Below are 19,876 nucleotides of genomic sequence, written 5' to 3'. Positions count from 1 at the left end.
TCACTGAGCAGCCCTCTCCCACTCAGTTCCTTCAGACTAGCCAGCAGCAATTAGCAAACACCTGGTGGAATTGCTCATCTGCTGAGCTCACTATACGAGCTATTTCTCAGTGAAACGATGGTAAAAACTTTGTTAAAGGGTTAATAGAGGAGCCATGTTGTGATGACTTCCTGGAGGTGGAGTTTCAGAAATAAAAGGAGTTTTTAAAGGGACAGAGGCCCAATTTCAAGGCAGTAAATTACAAATTCAAATTTCTTTTAAGTCAAATTTGATGTACATTACATTTTACAGTAACTGAAGGAAACATTTACTTGACAGTGTCTTTATGTGCCTAGAAAATATAATACTGCTCCATTAATAATTGTGGTCAGACTTACTATTCTGCTGATAAGTCTTTGTTTCCCTTCCTGAATTTCTGTCATCTTCATCCTTGCTCACTATTGAGGATACCCTGTCTGGAGAGTGTCTTCTACATGTATTCACACTCCTTTAACTTTATCACATTTCACCACTTTGCAACTACAAAACTTTAGTGTCTTTCATTGGTAATTTATGTATTTGACCTACACTAGAGAATTACTAGGGCATGATTGTAAAGTAAAAGGAAAACAATGCACGGATTTCAAACATTTTACAAGTAAAAATCTAGAAAGCTTGGAGTAAATTTTTTTACCCCAATTCTCAAGTCAAAAAACTATGGAGCCAATTTTTGCTGCAATTGCAGCTGCATATTATTTGGAGTACATATCTAACAGTTTTACACATGTAGAGACTTGGCAAAAAATGTCGTACTGCTTTGCAAAATGGCTGAAAACTTGTGGCAGAGTATCGGGATAAAAGACAAAACCACCTGGCCACAAAGAAGTTAACTTTTGCCAAAATACTACATTTCTGAGATCATTTTCACATATTTACAATAAAAAACAGCCACATCAGATTACCAATGCAAGCCATAAAGTTGCATTTTGACCTTTACCCAAAACATCTTCAATATTTTCTAGTAAACTCTAAATTGTTTTTGTTTTTTTCAACAATGCTTTCTTCTTGTCAGTGTCTTCTACATGTATTCACACTATAAAGGTTATATTCACAACTATAATTAATAGATTCTCCAACCTGAGCCGTGGATCTCTGCAGCTCCTCGAGAATTAAAATCAGCATCTCTGGTGATTTCCTGATTTATGCCATGTGGGGTATTACACCAGGTTTTCTTTTTGGAAAATGAAAATAATTGAGACGTTTGCAGCTTGGAGTTGTATTTTATTAACTAACCCCGCATTAAACTTGCTCTGTGGTCTGCTTCTCAGTCTTTGTGCTGCTCTTGAAAACCATTAATAGTTCAACTTCCTCTCTCTAATTCTGTTATGGTCTGACGCTCAATTGGACGTTCTAAAGTGATTTCATGTGAAAACCGAAGCACGTCGATTCATTTGCTTCTCCCGTGCTTCCTCGTTTCATCTTTTAGGATTCTTTGTCCGTATATACTCCTCACTCTCCCTCTTTCTTTCTCTCACATGCAATCATAACAATTCCCGTCTCTGAGACACCAAAGCAATAAACCCGAGCCTCCAATCTTCCGGCGCACACCTCCCCTGGTGAGGACAAAACCAATAATGGGCTGGCTTAATTACAGCTGCTGAGTTTCACCACCAGCCAGGTATAAACACCAAGGGGGTGCTGAGCGTGGGCCAGGTAGGATGGGGTGCAAAGAAGAGGTGAAGGGCTGCTGAAGAACTATCGGGGGTTACGGTCTCAGTTTGGCAACCCGAAATCCTCAAGACGTTACTTTCGCAAACAGTTTTCAAAGGCAGTGAAAAAAGACAAGGTGGAGGCCTTGAGGCTGGCGGTGGACGTGCAGGCAGAAATAAGGAGAGTATAATGTCCTCCTCTCCCTAAGCTGCTGCAGCTAAGGGGCCCTTCAGCCAGGCATTTAACTCTCAGCAGCTACAGGGGAGCAGCTTAGTCAGCTTGATTTTGCATCCACAAGGTTTTAATATGTAACAGTGGGAAAGTATAGCAGGCCAATGGTAGAGCATAGAATATATGCACAGTCCATAAGAATAGAAGGCTCGAAAACAAAGCAGTAGTAAACGGTTTGTGCAGTAAACATGCTGCTGTTAGCGGTGTAGCGGTGTGAGAATGTAGCAGCAGTCACACACAGACCCTCTCCATCACACAGAGGGTTATCTGCATTGCATTACGTATAAGGTTTTGTCTTTGGTCTCAGTGACTTCAAAATCTCTTCAAAATTTGCCAAATTGGCGTGACATTTTTAGCACAGTGATGCTGATTCTAATAAGATGATGCAGTGAGCCGCAAGAGGAACGGAATCCAACAATGTTGCCTATTGCACGGGATATGTTTAATGTCCTAATTGCTGTCTGCAGTGCATCACCTACCGTGCACCTAAAATTGAAATTGTTAGTAGTGTTTTTGCAAGCAGCAATTTGCAATGTTAACACGTCAACTGCCCTTCAGTAAGTGATGTCACCGACAAACTGCAATCTGCCGTAGGAACACACAAAGCACCTGGTTGCTTCAGGTTTGCATAGAAGACACTGTAAGCTGTGTGAGTAAGCTTAAAATATGTCTTTTGAAGTCTAAAAAGTATAATTTCCTTTAGGGTTTTATTGTGATGGTTTGCAGGGACTTGTGTCAAAGTTTATTTGTTATATTGAGAAGTTTATGAAACCAGAGGCTTGTCAAACTCCTTCAGTGTTTTATTATAGTCACTTGAAATACTGACCCTTAAAGTGCATTGTGCGTAGGTTGTCAAAACAACCTACACAAGTTTTATTTAGTTGATTTCACTGTAAGACTTTGTCATAGGATGCTGCACAAAGAGGCAAGAATGCAAACCAAACTTGTCAATATGTCACAAATCTTTTGTTGAGAAAGGAAGATGGCAATGAATATCAGCAATTGTAAAGACTGGCAGCAATTTGTGTATTTGCAGCTTTTAGGTGGTAAGAAGATTAACATTCATATACAGCATATAAGCTTAGCAAGATGCAATCAAATATCTCATTATGGAGAAGGTAATCATGTCCCACCATCAGGTAGCCTACAGCATACAAAAAAAATGGAAGGCATCTATACTTTCGTATGGTTTCAAGTCTGCTCCAGTGTAAGAGGAAACAATATTTATGACAGAATAAACCATATGCTGTGAATTCAGGCAAAGTTGGCAATTTGATCAAATCAACCAAACCATTGATCTGGAGAAGATATGGATCGATTTCTAAGCTAGCTACTTCCAACTTCTGTTAATACTGTTGTCTTTGAGCACCAACTAGTTGTGCTACATTCACAGACAAATTAGCTTAACTTGAACAAGTAGAAGCCAAGGCTACGCTACGCTAGCCACCAATCGCCGTTGCTCCTTTCAGTACTCCCATCCTTCACTTCCGACGTCATGGCGCCTCAATGTGATTAAGTGACGTAGTTGCAAAGGGTCAATAAGCAAATACCTTAGCTAGAATGACGGTGATCTAAGATCTCTGACAATCAAGACCCCTTTGAAGACCGCTCACCTCTGGCTAACTGTTAGCTTGCTTGAGATTAGCCACTAGGCTACTAGAGACAGAAGAAAGGACAAGGATTTACAAACCTTGTCCAACAGTTGCAAGTCAAAAATACAGCTAACCCTATAGCTACTTTTGTTAAATAAAATATGCCCACTTTACTTTCACTAATTTCTGCTTGTGTCCACATAGAAACATTTGCGATATCACATTGGATAGACAATATATGTCAATACAGAGTTTTTCCTTGTTATTCACCGAATATGATTTTAATTATAACTTCTTTTTGAAGACGTAATGCTAACAATTGATGGTAATCATTAAAACTGGTAATTGACATATTCCTGGAGGACATTACAATATAGCTCTCCAAAGTTAAAGTGTTCAAAGTGAAACAGTAACAGGAAGGAAAGTAGTGAAGTTCCTGAATCCAACTAGATCTGAAATCTGATTTCTCCTCCTTGTTTTTTTCCCCTTCACACTTGTTTCCTCCTCTTCTCTACTCTAATTATATGTCATAAGAATATGACTATTGGAGCTGCAGAGGTTTGGCAAACTGCAGTCCACAGCATCTTCCTTGTCTTCATCTCGGTCGCCATGGTAACTGATGCTGGGATGTTCTTGTCTCTTCCTGGTACTTTTGTCTTAAATTTCGCTTGGTCCCTGCTCAAGTCACAACCAAAAATCAAAATGGAAAAAGTGTGTCTAAGATGTGCGTACAGGTCAGCTTGACAGAGAGATAGAAACTAACAAAACCCATATTCACCATGTTAATGTGTAGTTTTAATTCTATAATTCATTATATTACAGAAAAACATAAAAATATTACGCTTTGAAAGCACTTTTTTTTTTCACTCCAAGTCCTAGAGTGAGAGTCCAAGTCCTACAAACAAGACTGTAGTTGAAATACTGAGTCCCATAAATCAAATTTGGTTCTATATCATATGTAAAATATGAAGCGGTAATACTTTCTATATATTTTGCATCTCAGCTGAATGTTTTAAATCTGCGCTAAAAAAACTCATCAAAAACAAATCATCACTTTCATATGCTACACAGTGATGTCAAAGAATAGTCAGATTTTTCTGTGAAGGCATTTGAAATGTGTATTCAAGTTGCTGCAGCACACGGGAATGCTCTGGGGTTGTGTGTGTGTGTGTGTGCGTGTGTGTGTGTGTGTGTGAGTGTGCATACAAGAGAAAAGAGGCAAATTCGGCTGTAGTTTAAATGTAGTGACCACTCAAATCTAAACCGTTGGAACCTTCTAAGAACAGATCCCCACACCCCATTAGGACCTCCGCAGATGCACGCATGCATAATACATGGCAGCTGGATCTGAAAAGGCACAGCCCATTAGAAGGTTTCTGCCTGGGTAAGAAAGAAACAGAGAGACGAGTGGAGATAGAAAAACAGACCAACCTTCAAACAGTCAAGGCTGAGCTGGGAGCAACATATGTAAGGATGACACACCGATCAGCTTTACCACGTTCTGTTGTGTCGATGTGAGTGACAAGAAGTAAAAACAGCAGACAAGCAAACAGAAGTGTGGAAAGGCTGCCTTAGTAATAACAGGACATTTACACTCGGAGGTGTTCAAACTTAAGGACTTTGCAGAGATTAAAAAAAAAAAAAAAAAAAAGCTACTGATGGAAAATAAGTTCAATCCAATCAGTCAGATGTGATGATTGCTGGATCACGGTTTCCAGGCACACAGCCCCTCCCCCTGTTCCACCCTTCCAATGCCTGAGTGTTCTGGCCATGTAATGTGAGGTGGCAGAGAGCCCAGCAGTGCTGTAAATTATTTCTGACAGTAGGGTGGGGGACAAGAGGGAAAGACTTGCAGTCCCAAGAGACAGACGACAGGGAACGGTGCGGCGATATGGGAATCAATACCAGGAGAGAAAAGAAACTGTCGCTTTGGCCATAGGACAGAGGAACGAACATTTGCAAGTTTTATGTCTGTCAGCTATGGCTTGGCCAGCTGACCAGAGGCCTCTATGTAGGTGAACAAAGAAATTATTTAAATTCAACCTATTATGCAAAATTCACTTTTTGCACATTTTTGTACTTCTATTTGGGTCTCTACAGCTTACAAAAACAATCCAAGTGCTAATATTTCATACTTTTTGGTGTTATAATCAGGATTATGACATCACAATCAGCATGCACTGCCCCCATTACCTAGCAACCCAAACGGAGGCTCCACCCACTTCAGTATTAGAGATGAGCATGTTTGGTCAGCTGCTTTTACCACTGTATGCGCTCTACAATGGCTGCTGGAAAAGATTATATTTTATTGTTGACATTGCGCATCTCTTTGCTGCCATTTTCACATGTATAAAGTGTAAATGGAAACACTGAGTAATGGGGTGTGGCCAGCAGCAGATTATTAGCATAAATGGGGCAGAGCCCTAAAGCAGCTCGTTTTGAAAGGAGCTCAAGATAGGCAGAACTGAGCAGGTGAAATGTCACTATCTGAGAAGGATTTTCTTTTTTTTTAATCTAATGAAGTTGTTTTGTACACACCTGATTTTTTAAAGAAAAGTAAACATAATTGGTCCCCTTTAAGTTTATATTATGGTCTACTGGGTTTATGGCAAGATTCAAAATCTCATGTTTTATTCTCACCCTAGGCCAGTAGCCTAGACCAGCATTTTCTCTTACAGTTATACGAAGCTACGGTTGCACTGAAATTCCACAAATTAAGGAACGCCATATGTGTTTTAGTGATGGTAAGCCTGGTTACGACTTGACAAATGCACAAGCTGAGTGAAAACCTTCCAAGATTTAAAGTGATGTTAGCAGAGTCATGATTTAAAGCCAATTGCATCATTTCTGCCATCTTTACTCTGAGCCGGTAAAGATGTCACGCATGCAGCAATGGTCTGCATGCTGCTCAGAGAGTAGTGCCTTTTTCTTGTTAGCTTGTGAACACTTCATTAAAGTGGCTGAATGTAAAAATACAAAAGTAAAAATATATATATATTTTTAATAAACAGTACGTTTCACTGGAAGAGGGTCCCATTGGCTAAAATTCTGCTCGAGGCCTCAAACGCCTCGGGGTCGGCCCTGCAGCTGCTGGAGATGAATAGGTGGTGTGCTTTTTTTGCTTGTTAATCATATCAGAAAGTTTAGTCGCATTGTGAGAGACTAGTGCAGGGGCGTGGGAGTAGCAGAGGGCTGTACATTCACTTGTTTTAGGATCCTGACTCTTAATACCTCTCCCCTCCACCTCCCGCCCTCCCCAAGCTCCCACCCCGTCATCCCCTCATGTTCTCCTCTGAGGCAAAGCAGCAGCAGCAGCAGTAGCAGCAACGGGGGCACACGGGGCTGCTGCAGCGATGCGTTGGGCCGTACAAGCTCAACCAACAGCAGATTTAGAACGGGATATTTCCACAGTCTACCTCAACGAATTATTTTCAACTGTGCCTCCTTCCTTTCCCTTCTCTTTCCCCTCCAACAGTCAATCAAAAAAAAACCGAAAAAAAAAAACGTGAGCACAGCCCACCGCGGAAAGTGGCTGATCGCTCCCCGTCATCCAGCCGGGAAATATCTGCAGCAGCAGCAGCAGCAGCAGCAACAGTACTACCACTGTAAGGTTGCTGTTACGCAGGCTGGATGCGATCGATAAACGCAACAACCCCCCCTCCTCCTCCTCCATCACCATCTCCTCCCCCGTCCCCCAAACACCAAATAGCTGCTCGTCTTGCCATACCAAACGAGGGGGAAGCCCTTCCTCATAAATCTGGGCTTTTCTTTACAAAGGAATCACTCACCCGATGTTGCCCAGCGCCTGCTCGAAAAGCTCCGTTTGCAGGATGTTCTGAGGTGCGGAGAAAGCCCCGTTGAAATGTGATAAAACCGAGCTACAGAACTGACGCAATGTCTCAAACTGCATTTTCCCCCTCCGTTTTCTTTATATCCTTCGGAAGGTGATCACCCTTTTTTCCCCTCTCTCAGCACCACTTCATCCCAAAGCCGAACACCCCCCAGCCCTCCACCTCCACCTCCTCCTCTGCCTCCTTCTCCTCCACGTTAACTCATGCGCTTTTTTTCTTCAGTATTTTAGTTATTATCTCCCGGGGCGCGTGGAACGCAGAAAAAAAAAAAAAGCACCGATCAAGTTCCATATTTCTCCTGCCGCTCCCGGTGGGAAAGTGTCCTTAAATGAGACGCAGTCGAGCTGGGGATCCTTCGGTCATAAATGGTTCAGGTCTGAAGCGACCAAAGAAAAAAAAGACGTAGTTCCAATAATGCCGGTAAAAAAAAAAAAAAAAAAAAAGAAAGAAGGAAGACAGAAAGAAAAGAGAAAGCCTTCTGTTCTTTTCGCGGCGGTGAAAATCACATCTCGGTGTGCAGAGACAGGGGGGTAAAGGAGCGGCCAGAGTGGGAAAGAAGAGGCGGGAGGAGTAGCCTGTCCTACAGGGCAAGCGGCAGCGTCCCTTACCGGCGGTCGGATCAGCTGCTGTCTCGTATTCAACTCATATTTCCCGTAGCTTTGTGAAGAGCTGGGCTACATACGCACGCGCGCGCGCACGCAAACACGAGCGGTCCCACGAACACGCGAACCAGAAGTGACAGGCTATGCAGCTCTATCGTGCGCGCGGCAGAGGATAACTCAGTGCAACAACAACGCGGCAGGGCGATACTGTCGTCAGAGTTTTTATATATAGACTACCATATATGGCTCCATACCGTCAGCTCTGCATCAATAATGAAGAGCTTTGTGTGGGGAAACGGTATGCACAAAAGTGGGGCTCTCCTGACATTATTATTTTTTAAGGAACTTAAATAAATCAACGAACCCCACAGACTCAAATTTTAGTATAGACATAATGTATTTCGTGATGTTAAAAGGGAATAGACACTTAAGTATGCCTGAAATTATATAGAATCATCTTTGTAAAAAAATTCAAACTATGTAAATAAGTTCTGTTTACACACAGAGCATCTTTCTGAGCAGAAATGGGGATAAAGGCAAGCTTTATATCATAGGAGAATTTCAAGACATTGTTCATAGGGGTGGCCACACCAAGCCAATGAAAATGACGAGATGGCATGGCGAAAAAAGTTCAGTTAAATTAAATAATTTTATTTATTTATTTTTTTTAATCACGGAGGTGGGCGGGGTGGCACCACTTCTTCCAAGAGTTGTGATATCAATCAGTCAGTACAATAATGTCTCTCTCAACTAATGAACACATGTATGGCCAGGAAGGAAACGTAAAATGGAAGGACAACAGATTTAGTTCAGAAAAAAAAATTGTCTTTGAAAACTACTAGATTACATTAAAATATGCAAGGAAAAAGAATGAAATAAAAAATATACTTGCTAACGCTAATTTAATTCACACATCATATGCAAGCAGTCAGAGGTTTAAACACATTCATCATAGGAATGGATATCACAATGATGTTGGAGTAAAAGGGAGGGTATTATGCAAAATCAACTTTTTGAGCTTTATGTCATGCTGTAATGTTATTCCCTCATCAAACACACACCCAGAATGTTACTTTGATACATTCATGAATGTTTTAGAAACCTCAGCAGCAGCAGCAGTTAGCAAACACCTGGTGAAACTCTGCGTCTGCTTAGCTCCTAACAGCCATTTTAAGCAGCATCATGGAGGAACATTGTTGTGATGACGTACTGAAGGGGGCGTGTCAGAAAGCAGGAGCTTCTTAAAGTGACAGAGGCCAATTTCAAGGCATCAAACATGGCTATGATGCAAAGTCAAATTTCTTGTAAGTTATGTTTGACCTATTCAGCGTTTTCATAACAACTGAAGGTAACATACTTAATTTCTTTAAGTATTTAAAAAAAAAATTGATCCAATGGTACCAGGGAGCTGCAACAAAACCTTAAACCTAAAAGAATCAACATAACATAGAATTTAAGCTACAATTATAACGGATGGGGTGGGAAAGACAACCAGAACAGCAAGCATGGAGGGACATATGCTAACCTTTGATGACAAAATCATTGGAATAACTAAAATGAAAACAAAAATTTTATTTACTGTCCTAATAAGTCAAAAAACATTGTTACATAGTTTGCCACATTGTTTATTATTGTATCGTCATCAAGAAAATCAAAGGTCAAAAACATAATTTCTTCAAAAACCAGAACCTTTGGAAACAACCTGTTTCCAAACAACCTGATGGCATCATTTTCTGCAGAGATATTATACTCATTTTGGCTTTTTTCAATGAAAATGTGTGACTCCTTGTGTGAATTACAACAGGTTATTAGGAAATACAGGGAAGAGAGTCTTAACATGGTGACAGATCTGAAATAAAACTACTAAAACAAGTTTGAATTTAGCTAACATCAATAGTTGAAGGAAAGGACCAAACACAAAACACTTTTAGAAGCGCTTGCTTTAGTTTTGCTGAAGATACAGATATTTTATCCTCCTTCACAGACAGCTTCACAGTCAAATATAACCACAATGATCATAGCAAAACATACAAATAAACATTTGATTTTTGTTCCATGAGAACAAAGACAAAGACAAAGATACTCCTCATCTGATTAGTTTGGTTTAATGTCCAAATGTAAACTAAGCTAAGTTTTGTGATAATTTCTTTCTTTTCGCACTGGATGTTGCCTCTGACTGGGTCAAGATTTTGAATTTTGAAAGACCTTTAGTGATTAGGTTAGGAATAATCGTCGTTTGAAGAGCCTCGGCCACGTTGTCGTGCTAAATCTGTGTGCTCATTTCAAATGACACCGCCGAGAACAGGACAAATTAGGGGTCTTCCCAGGTTAGTTCTTCACATAAATAGTCTGTCAGAGTCTCTCCTCCCTTCTTTAGCAGAGCAGACCCCCTGAATTAATTTATATATTGTTTAAGATTAATGAAAGTGGGCTCCGGTGCCTATGCAGCGGGAGTTCTATTTATGGAGCTTCTGCTATCCATCACCGGACATTATCCTGTAAATTTTCAGACATCCAGCTTCCTGTTCCCTGCTACTGCAAATGTAAGCAACATTGGTGCCAGGTTTTCTCACTGGAAACAGTTCCACTCCTGAAACCCTACTATCAATTAATATGCAGTGGCGAGGCTTTAGACCAAGTCGCGTTAGCGGTCTGAGTCACTCCCTGCATCTCTCTCTCTCTCTGACTGATGCTTCACGTCTGGAGCAAAAAAAATCAGAGAAAAAGGGAAACCGGACAAAATGAAATTAGATCACCGAAGCAAAAACTATCTATGACGAAAGACGAGACAACGAGAGATTGCTCATAGATATTTTTATGTGTATGCAGATTCAAAATATAAACTTCTCCTTCATCCCTTCTGTGGGTTAAAAAAACAGTAGAAGCCCCTCAGTGGGCATAAATCTAACTACAGTGCAGCACACAACAATCAAGAAAGGCAAAGCAGAATCCCAAGTGCAGCATGTTTGTGGTGTCAGCATCTGAGTGTTTTACTCATTCACTGAATGAGGCAAAAGGAACAACAATCTTCTGCCTACCTGAGAATTGCTTTTTTTTTTCTTTTTCTTTTTTTTTAAGTTCCCTTAATTTCAAAGCAATGACACTCCTAAACTGGCATACGGCCATAACAAAAATAACTTCAAGTAAATAACACCGGTTCATTTCAAGCACAAAGAAAACACAATTGATTATTACCACCCTTAATGTCCCAAAGCTCCGTCCTGACTGAATCAGACAGGCAATTATTTGTCTTGATATGCGCCGCTGAAGAGAGGGTGAGTGGGTGGATGACTGTTGTAGAAATGCTGACTTAGAGCTAGATACAGAGTATGTGCTTCTGTCTCCTTTATAGGCATCAGGGACTCTGTGTACCAGCGGTTTTATGTGGGCTCTTGCATGGCCTGCGAGGTTCAGATCACATCCCACATAAACCGACGCACAGCCATGGAGATCGGCGCTAATGCTAAAAAGCTCATCTTAGTAGAATCCTGCGCTGCGACGTACGATTCTGATCTTTGAAATTATTGGATATAAATATCAACTAAGAGTTAATATCCCAAACTTTTCCGTGCCACGGTCCCCTAAACAGCGTTAGCTTCTGGCTGGGGAAGCCCTTTGCAGTTCAAAACCCCACAGACAATGCTACAAATGTATAGAAACGTCAACTTTTAGAATTTTTTTCCCCTTCACTTATATTCACTATTTGATAATTATTACATTTCTTTAACATGTATGCTGCCTCCTGCTTTCTGAGGTCATTGGATGATTCCCTCCATCTTTTTTTTGTTGTCAGAAACATTTTCATTTCGTGCTTGCTAGCTATAGCATTGCTAGCTAACGGAGCAAAGCAGCTTGATAAGTTTGACTGGCAGCCAATTAGAAAGATAAGCATGCAAATAACAAATAACATTTTATCAACTTCCTACAATTATGGCCTATATCTCACTTTCTTTTGCCAAAAGTTTTTTTTTGCCTAAATATGTTTTGCCAATAAAAAGTGGGTGATATTTTTTTTAAATAAGTCACGCACACAAGTCACTTGATGACTTGTGCCATTACATTAGGAAAGTGACCATTTCAATAAATTATTTTAACCTTTTTTATGGTGATTGAAAAACTCATTAGATTTAATGCTACAAAAAAGCATTATTAAAAACGTACAGGAAAAAAAAAACTTTTTAGAGTCGATATTTTTATTTTTGCGTATTTTTCCCCCTCATCTTCTCTCCAACATTCTGAAACTTGCCCTACTGCCGCCCCATGGGGCCACAGCCACCACCTCCACTTCAAAAAAAATAAAAAAACACACACTGGATTAGACAACATAAAGACCCCTTCAACTTCCATAAAGCATGAAATATCACAGGGGATAGATGGCAAGTTTAAAAAACAAAAAAATAATTAAAACAAAGAACTGACCTGTCTATAGGTGCATCACCGGGCCCCAAGTACCTCAGCCCCGTTCCATTGTCAAGGGATGCCTGTCTGGGCAGGAGCCCGCCGTGAGGTCTGCTTCTGTCTGACGCTGGTGTCAAGTCCCCTGAGGCTCCCTGGTGGGCATACAGGGATGGGTCGTGTAGTTTGGCCTTTTTGCCCTGCGGCCCACCCTCAAACACGCCACGCACCTGACCGGGCTCCGAGTCGTAGAACCACGCTCCCGACTTAGTGAGGATTTCTTGTTGTTTTCGGCACAAGTTGCATACCCACATAACCTGTAAGCAAGAGAAGGGCCCATTTACAAAATGACCAGGCAGAGATGTTCTTTTCTTTTTTTTTTCTTTTTATTGTGTGTTGGACTGTGATGATGTGAGTGCTTTGCAAAAGTATTGACACCATGTGAACTTCCACGTATTGTCTTGTTCAAACTACACACCAGAGTGTGTTTTTATCAAGGTTCTCTGTGACAGATCAAAGTGGCTCATTGTTGTGAAGCAGAAGAAAAGTAATACATGGGTTGTTTTTTTGTTTTTTTTGACACTTAAACATCAGTAGCTGTAGCGTGTGTGTGTTTATACATTCAGCCACTCATGAGTCTATATGTGTACAACCACCTTCCTCTGCTATGACAGCTGTGAGTCTTCTGTGTTATGCCCATTTTGTACAATTTTCTTAATAAAAAAAAAAAAGCCAAACTCAGCCAGGTTGGATGGAGAGAGTCTCTGCAATTTTAAAGTTTTGACAAAAAAAAAATTCTCCGCCAGATTTTAGTCCGGGTTTTTGACATTGCCATTTTTAACACGTGCATGTGCCTTACCCCCGTCTTGGTGAAAGGTGAATTTTTGACCCAATTTCAGGTCTTCAGCACCATCTAAAAGCTATTTGTCCAGTATCACTGTGTATTTAGCTCCATCCATCTTCCTTTTAACCTCAATCAGGCTCTCAGTCTGAAAAAAAATATTCCCACAGCATGATGTTTTTTTTATTTACCATAGGAAAGGCGGCTGAGTACAAACACAACTGTTTTTTTGTAAACCATACATCCTTTTCCTCTCACTTCAAAATGATGTGCTAATTTGTGTCGATCGGTCACAATGAAAGACTCCGGAGATTGTGTGGGGAAAAAATCCACAGGAGAAAAACACTTTTGCAAGGCGCAATAATGTACGTTCAATACTGCAACATAACCATATCACCAATCAAATCACTGCTGTAGGATGAAAATTATTTTTTAACCTCGCTTAAAAAAAAAGTGTGTTTTTTTTTACTCTGGAGCAAAGCAGTTCATATGAATCAACAGTTCATGTTGAAGAAATGAATAATGAAACATCTTACACATGCAGCAGCTCTTGGAATCTTTAGAAATGGAAGTACTGCAGTTTCAAATTGACTTTTTTTTTTTTTGTCGTAAACTGAAACACTGTGAGTCCATCCGGCACACACTCTCACACCTGTTAATGTTCTTATTTGCAAATATATTTGTAACAGCACAACACTATTAAACAAATTTTTCCACGTTCGATTGCACCGAATTCAGGTTTTCCTGGACAGAGCCGGAGTGTACCAAACAACCAGTTGAGAGGAGGAAAAAGTTTAATGCGGCACCGTAAACCTCGCCTCTCACAGTCCCGCCGCTGACTCAGTTCATTACTGTTATTGGTGTGAGCTGGCCCTGAATTGACCGATATGTTATTTCTGTAGATTAACTGAACTCACTTAAACTACTGTCATCTGTGCGGTCAGCGCCCACAGCTGCTCAAAAGGCTGATTTGTATCTGCTCCTTTTCACAAACTGAAGTAGTTATAAAAAAAAGAAGACTGAAAAGGAAAAAAAAAAAAACGAGGAAAGTTAGCAGGGTTTGGTAATGTGAGGTTTGGGATCCACCAATGCATTAAGCAAAGACACACACTTGACTGCCTGATCTAAGAACAAAGGAACTGGTAAAATCACTCAAGATCCCAGAATTCATAGTATTTCACATCTGGGTGTGATGTAAACACATTGGTCGAAGGAGCTCCAAGAATGTACACAGAAGGGCCTACACTTTTTCCTTTATCTGCAAAGATGGAGCTACACTGCAGAATTGTCTGGATCTCACTGGCTGAGTAACAGACCTAACCTACCTTGGAAAAACATTGGATATGAGCAAAAACCAGCTGCTTATGAAGAATTGAGCCCAGATCTTTAAAGTACAAGCACTGCACCATTCCTCAGGCAAAATACTGCTTCTGTGTTGACTCAAGAGAATGGACCTGGTACTGGAGTTGTCCAGGTCCATTTAGCTCCAGGAAGTCTACCAGAGACATTATCTCACAGAATAACAATACTCTCCCATAAAAAGCAACTTTACAAAACAAGGGAGTTTTCTAGAGGATCTCTTTGCCTAAGTTGCTAAAGCTAGCTGCCGGAGCCTGCTAATGTCATGATTTATGGTTGTGGTGGTGATGAGGACGCAGGCAGAACCAGGATGTGATGAAAAACGATGAATTTAATGATGAATATCCACGGAAAACAGAGCAACAGAGAACAGCACGAGGAACACACGACGCAAAGACAATGAGGATCCAACAAGAGACAAAGACAACAGGTGGGTTTAAATACACACGGGGTAATCAAGGAATGAGACACACCTGGGAAGCAATCAACGGGGAGGACAGGACAGAGACTCACAGGGAAACAGGACTTAACACAGAAAATCTCAAAATAACTACACAGAAAAACACAGATCACAACAGCTAGCAGACGTAGCTCCTTTGCTTAGTGCGGCGCAAATTTTATCTGCCATGTTGCTTGCTGCGTCCGACACATGAGTAGCATCTTGTTTTTAGCTAGCATAACCTTGCTCACTCACACACATATCTACACATACGCACGTTTGTGATATTGCTGCATTGTTTTTGATAATAGTTTAGTTGAACGTTACTAGTTTAGTGACAGTCAGAGTTTATTAACTGTGAAGTTGGGGTTTTGCTTTAACAGAATCTGCTGTGACTTAAAGAGACGTTGTTGGTGTTTGTGTATTGGTATGCAGCGCTTGCTGATTGAGAACGGCTCTGATTCTCTCCTTCATCTGTTCCTCTATGATATTACACCTGATCCCAGCTGGCACTTGTAGAATAAAAGCCCGCACAGGCTGAAAGTGGTTTGGCTATCGATTTCTGATAATCAGGTGGTGCTGCGACATAGATAATCACAAATTGCTCACTTTTATTTATAAATGCCCTTGGGCGCTTACTAATAGCTATTGATAGCCAAGCAAGGCTATCATTTCCCAATAGAGGTACTGCAAGGAAGCGAATTACATGATCACACTTTTAGTGATAAACTTTTAAAAAAAAAACACTATACAACTTAGTTTATTTATTATTTTAATACTACATTTCCTTTCAAAGAACTTTACAAGACAAACTGATCCGATTTACTGTATTTAAGACATGCATAGTCAAATCACTGCAATTATGCAAGCAGATTTAATTTGGATGTAATATATTCCAGTTTGATTGCCATTATAAACTGCAGTCATATTCAGTCTATAATGCTAAATGTTAAGTCCAGTCAACTGAAACTGAATCATTGACTTTGCAGCAATCCCTCCTCCTGAGCATGTATGTGGTCACTCTACGCTACATCTGGTTTCCAATTATAGTTTGTTACATTTCTGCCCAAGAGCAATAACTGGTAAAAGTACAGGTAGCTTTGGGTTATTTGAATTTCAATATCTATGAGAAGGCAGAATGTTCTCTGAAAAGGTCTGATAGGTGAAAAAATTGCATCTGTGAAAGAGCTAGCAAAGCTGCACTGGCAAACATCTGCAGGAATTGGACATAGATTAAAGTTTTAAATCTTAGTTTAAGCTTCAATTCACTCGTAATTTCTTCATAATTTTTTCAAGCTTTCAGAATTGCTGGAACATGGAGGTAATGAGTGATAGAAGGACCATATTCTTAAATCCATTGCTAGGACTACGCCAGCTTTGTACTTTTGGTTTTGCTAAACACACACAACTGAGCTACGTTACAATGGCTGATATTTGGGTTTTCAGGCCCAACACTGCTGCCATGCTTCGGTTCAAAAACGGGCCAGAAACAGCAGTCCAGAGAGAAACAGTAAAACACTTAGAAGCCTGAAGAGCTACTAACCAAGACCACTTTAAATAATTGCAAAAACAGCTAAATATAAAGAACGAAGCAAAACTGAAAATCTTTTTTTGCTGCAGTTTTTTCAGATATTTGAAAATGCTGAACAAAAAGACTCATGACAAACATTTTAGCCTTAAATTCTAGATTTTTGTGTGTGTGGGGGGGGGGTTGTTTTTCTGTAAATTGGATTACATAAGTAGCTAAATTTAATTAGCGCCTCTTTTTTTTCTTCCAATAGAGGAAAATAATCAAATGTGAATATATATAATGAGCTGCATCACAATTTCAACAACACAAACATGTTCTCAACATGCAGCTTGCGTGCTGCTATCTGATCCTGACACAGACGACATTTATGGCCAGCTATCAGTGTTACAGATGTGCTGTAACTGTGCTGACACACAATGGAAGCAGAGAGGCTATAAATTGCGCTGTATGTATCCCGGGGGAACGTGTCCAGTAAGACAGCAACTGCCTCGTCTAAGTGGGGTTATACAGAGAACTCTGCAGTGAACCGCATGTCTTCGATTGAGACCCGAGAAACCACAGAGGTACGCACACTTCTTTACCGGGACATCCGACGAAGCGCTAACATAACGGCATAACGGGAACCCCGTAAAATTTTAATTGGTTTTCATCTTCTGAAAATCGGGTCAACAGAACTGGAAGAAAGAGACTTGGTGACACACACTGAAGTTACCAGAAAAAAAAATATTTCAATCCCACTTGTACCTTGCGTCAAAATAATCCAACATAAACCCATTGTTAACTCCATCAGAGCTAGTCTACCTCTGTTCAGCAGTATGACATTATGCAGATGTCTGCATTATAATATCAGTGTGTGCTGCAATCACAAGGACTGCTTAGATGGAATATTTGTTGGCTTATTATATTTCAAGCATCATGCATTCACACCCTCGTTGTCAGTGATATTTCCGGCCATTAGCATAAACTCTGACTGCCTTTCATGTCAACATTCTATATGATATATGTTTTTTTAGCCAGATCCTAAACTAGGAATATTGTTATGATGGAAAAGTGATGAAGAAAATATGGATTAGAGGCAACTGCTATTCCTATCACAATGTTCAAAAATATGATCGTGATCATTTTTTAACTATCTGGTAAAAAAAATTAAATAAAAAATTTAAGTGTGACAACAGAGACATTTTTGTTGTATCAAATATCAAACCATTAACATACATGAAAATAATGATTACTATTCACATGTTTAGTTACATCAAAAAATGCCGTCGTATCAAAACAATGAAAAACAATGAAAAACATGTTTATTATATAAAAACCAGATTTTTTCCCCCACTGTATTATAAGCCTGGCGGGCCACCAGGCTTTACTTGTGCCCCCACGAGGCTAAGCATTGCTTATTTATTTAAGTTTTTTTTTTTAATGTTTGAATTTTTTAAGACTTTATAGTTGGTGCTCAGATATTAATCTTCCAATCTTTCAATAACACATAATAATCAAGTGTTATTTTCAAATTTCCTGTCAATTTTAAAGATTTTTTAACTCTAAAACATGGCGGGCCGCTGGATGAGTGACTGCCGAACGCCCAACCACCGGGCTTAGAAAGTTATCAGGGGAAAACCTTGGAAAACAATTTAAAAAAACATTTTTAAACAATGACTATTAAACATGTGTAATTATATGGAAACAATAAAAAACATGAAAATTGACAACTATTAACATGCTTAGTCAGACAAGAGCAGAAAAGCAGAAAAGTCACATCAGCTATTAGATGTGTTTTTCTTTTCCAGTAGATTTTTTTTTATCATTATTTGATGCAACCACAATTAAATGACACAAAATATGGTTTAAAATGGAATCACACGTTATGACACGAAATAAATTAAACTATATCACCAATTGTGGCTTTAAAATTTATAATCAAACAGAAAGAACATCTTCCTGTTTGACGTACCATTAAAATTGGGAACAGCTGAGACGGATTATCTGCTTTCTACATTGAGAGCCAACACAAAACACAGACACGAGGTCAGCTGAGGATAAAATCCAGGCACAGGTGGAGCTCACACAGAACGGTAAATTATGAGAGTTCATGTTCGCAGCGAAACTTCACCACTGATTCATACGCTGTGAAATAAAGCAGCCGTAACACACTCCAGTTGTGTATATACATTCACTGAAGACATTCTGCTCTTGACACACACACACACACACACACACACACACACACACACACACACACTTCCCATCAGCCTCGAGGATAGTGGCTGTGGTTTGTAGACAGGCCCCATTTCTCAGTGTGTTCCTGTTAATTTTATTGTTATTATAACAGCACTTTAAAAAAAAATAAAATAAAAAATAAAAAAAGCCAAGTTCATTCTACATGCTGTGAGCAGCAGGAGGGGAAATATATTCTGTTTAATGTGTGAGGCGATGTTTACTGAGGCAGTGAAATAAGAGAAACAAACACCAGAACCCAGAGATCAATAAATAATTTCCCTTCTAATGGTTTCTCATCAGATCCAGTGATGGTTTTAGGGACACTGGCAAACAAAAAAAAACAGCTTCTAAAAATATACTTGAGCTTATAAAGCTCCCTAAAGCAAGAATGGAGGTCGTTCATTATTGAGCGCCATGCTACACAGAAGGTGATAAAATATCATAATCCTATATAATGTCCCATATTCAGCCCCATCTTACACACAATATGTCAGCTTTAGATTTTAAGGGGAGGGAAAAAAAACTAACATTTTACAGTAACTATCCTTAACTGTCTCATGCTACAGCTTTCTGCCACATACTCTCCATGTCCCATTCAAAAGAATGGAAATGTAACCATTCACGCCTTCGGAGGCTGGATTTTGCAGCATATATGAGAACAATGAGCTCTCTCTTGTGGCCATTAAACTGCACTACAGCCTTATTTAACACCGGATTTAGAATGAATCAGCAGGAAGCTTTCAGCCGTATCAGCACGCTGAATGAAATGCAGAGCTCAAAGTTAAATCAGCTGCTCCTCCGAACTCGTGCATTTACTCTATTCTCCGGCACATACAATCAAATCCATCTGAGAAGCACGTTTCTATGTATATATAAAAAAAAAAGGCTAAAATTAGGAGAGAGGTAAGCATTGGGCGGGATGCATTATTCATAGAGCAGTAAACGGCGTGTCATAGGTATCGTATTGCATTACCGTTACTCTCCTTTACCTGAACTGAGCCACACAGTGAACACTCATTGTTCTGCGAGTGGAGCGTTCCTCCAAACATCAGCGTCTGGACAGAGTCCAACTCCAGAACACACCCGCCAACAGACATCCTGTCCAACACACACACCAGCAAATTGCTGT

At 40.0% G+C, this 19,876-nt stretch overlaps 1 protein-coding gene across 31 annotated transcripts in view; it reads right to left on the bottom strand.

Moving 5' to 3' along the window:
* Positions 1–19,876, bottom strand: part of rims2a (regulating synaptic membrane exocytosis 2a) — a 169,805-nt gene that overhangs the window by 98,744 nt on the left and 51,185 nt on the right. For 25 of the 31 annotated variants that reach the window (XM_016661050.1, XM_016661135.1, XM_016661167.1 and 22 more), the window contains one exon: positions 12,385–12,677. In XM_016661050.1, the coding sequence (XP_016516536.1) occupies positions 12,385–12,677 (293 nt within the window). Of the gene's footprint in view, positions 1–7,300; positions 7,525–12,384; positions 12,678–19,876 lie in introns of those variants that run through there. The other 6 variants (XM_016661248.1, XM_016661750.1, XM_016661828.1 and 3 more) reach the window with 6 other exon arrangements.

This window comes from Poecilia formosa, unplaced genomic scaffold (genome assembly GCF_000485575.1).
Source record: "Poecilia formosa unplaced genomic scaffold, Poecilia_formosa-5.1.2 Scaffold0, whole genome shotgun sequence".
In the NCBI taxonomy this organism is placed as follows: domain Eukaryota; kingdom Metazoa; phylum Chordata; class Actinopteri; order Cyprinodontiformes; family Poeciliidae; genus Poecilia; species Poecilia formosa.
This window is presented reverse-complemented; position numbering and strand designations above follow the sequence as displayed.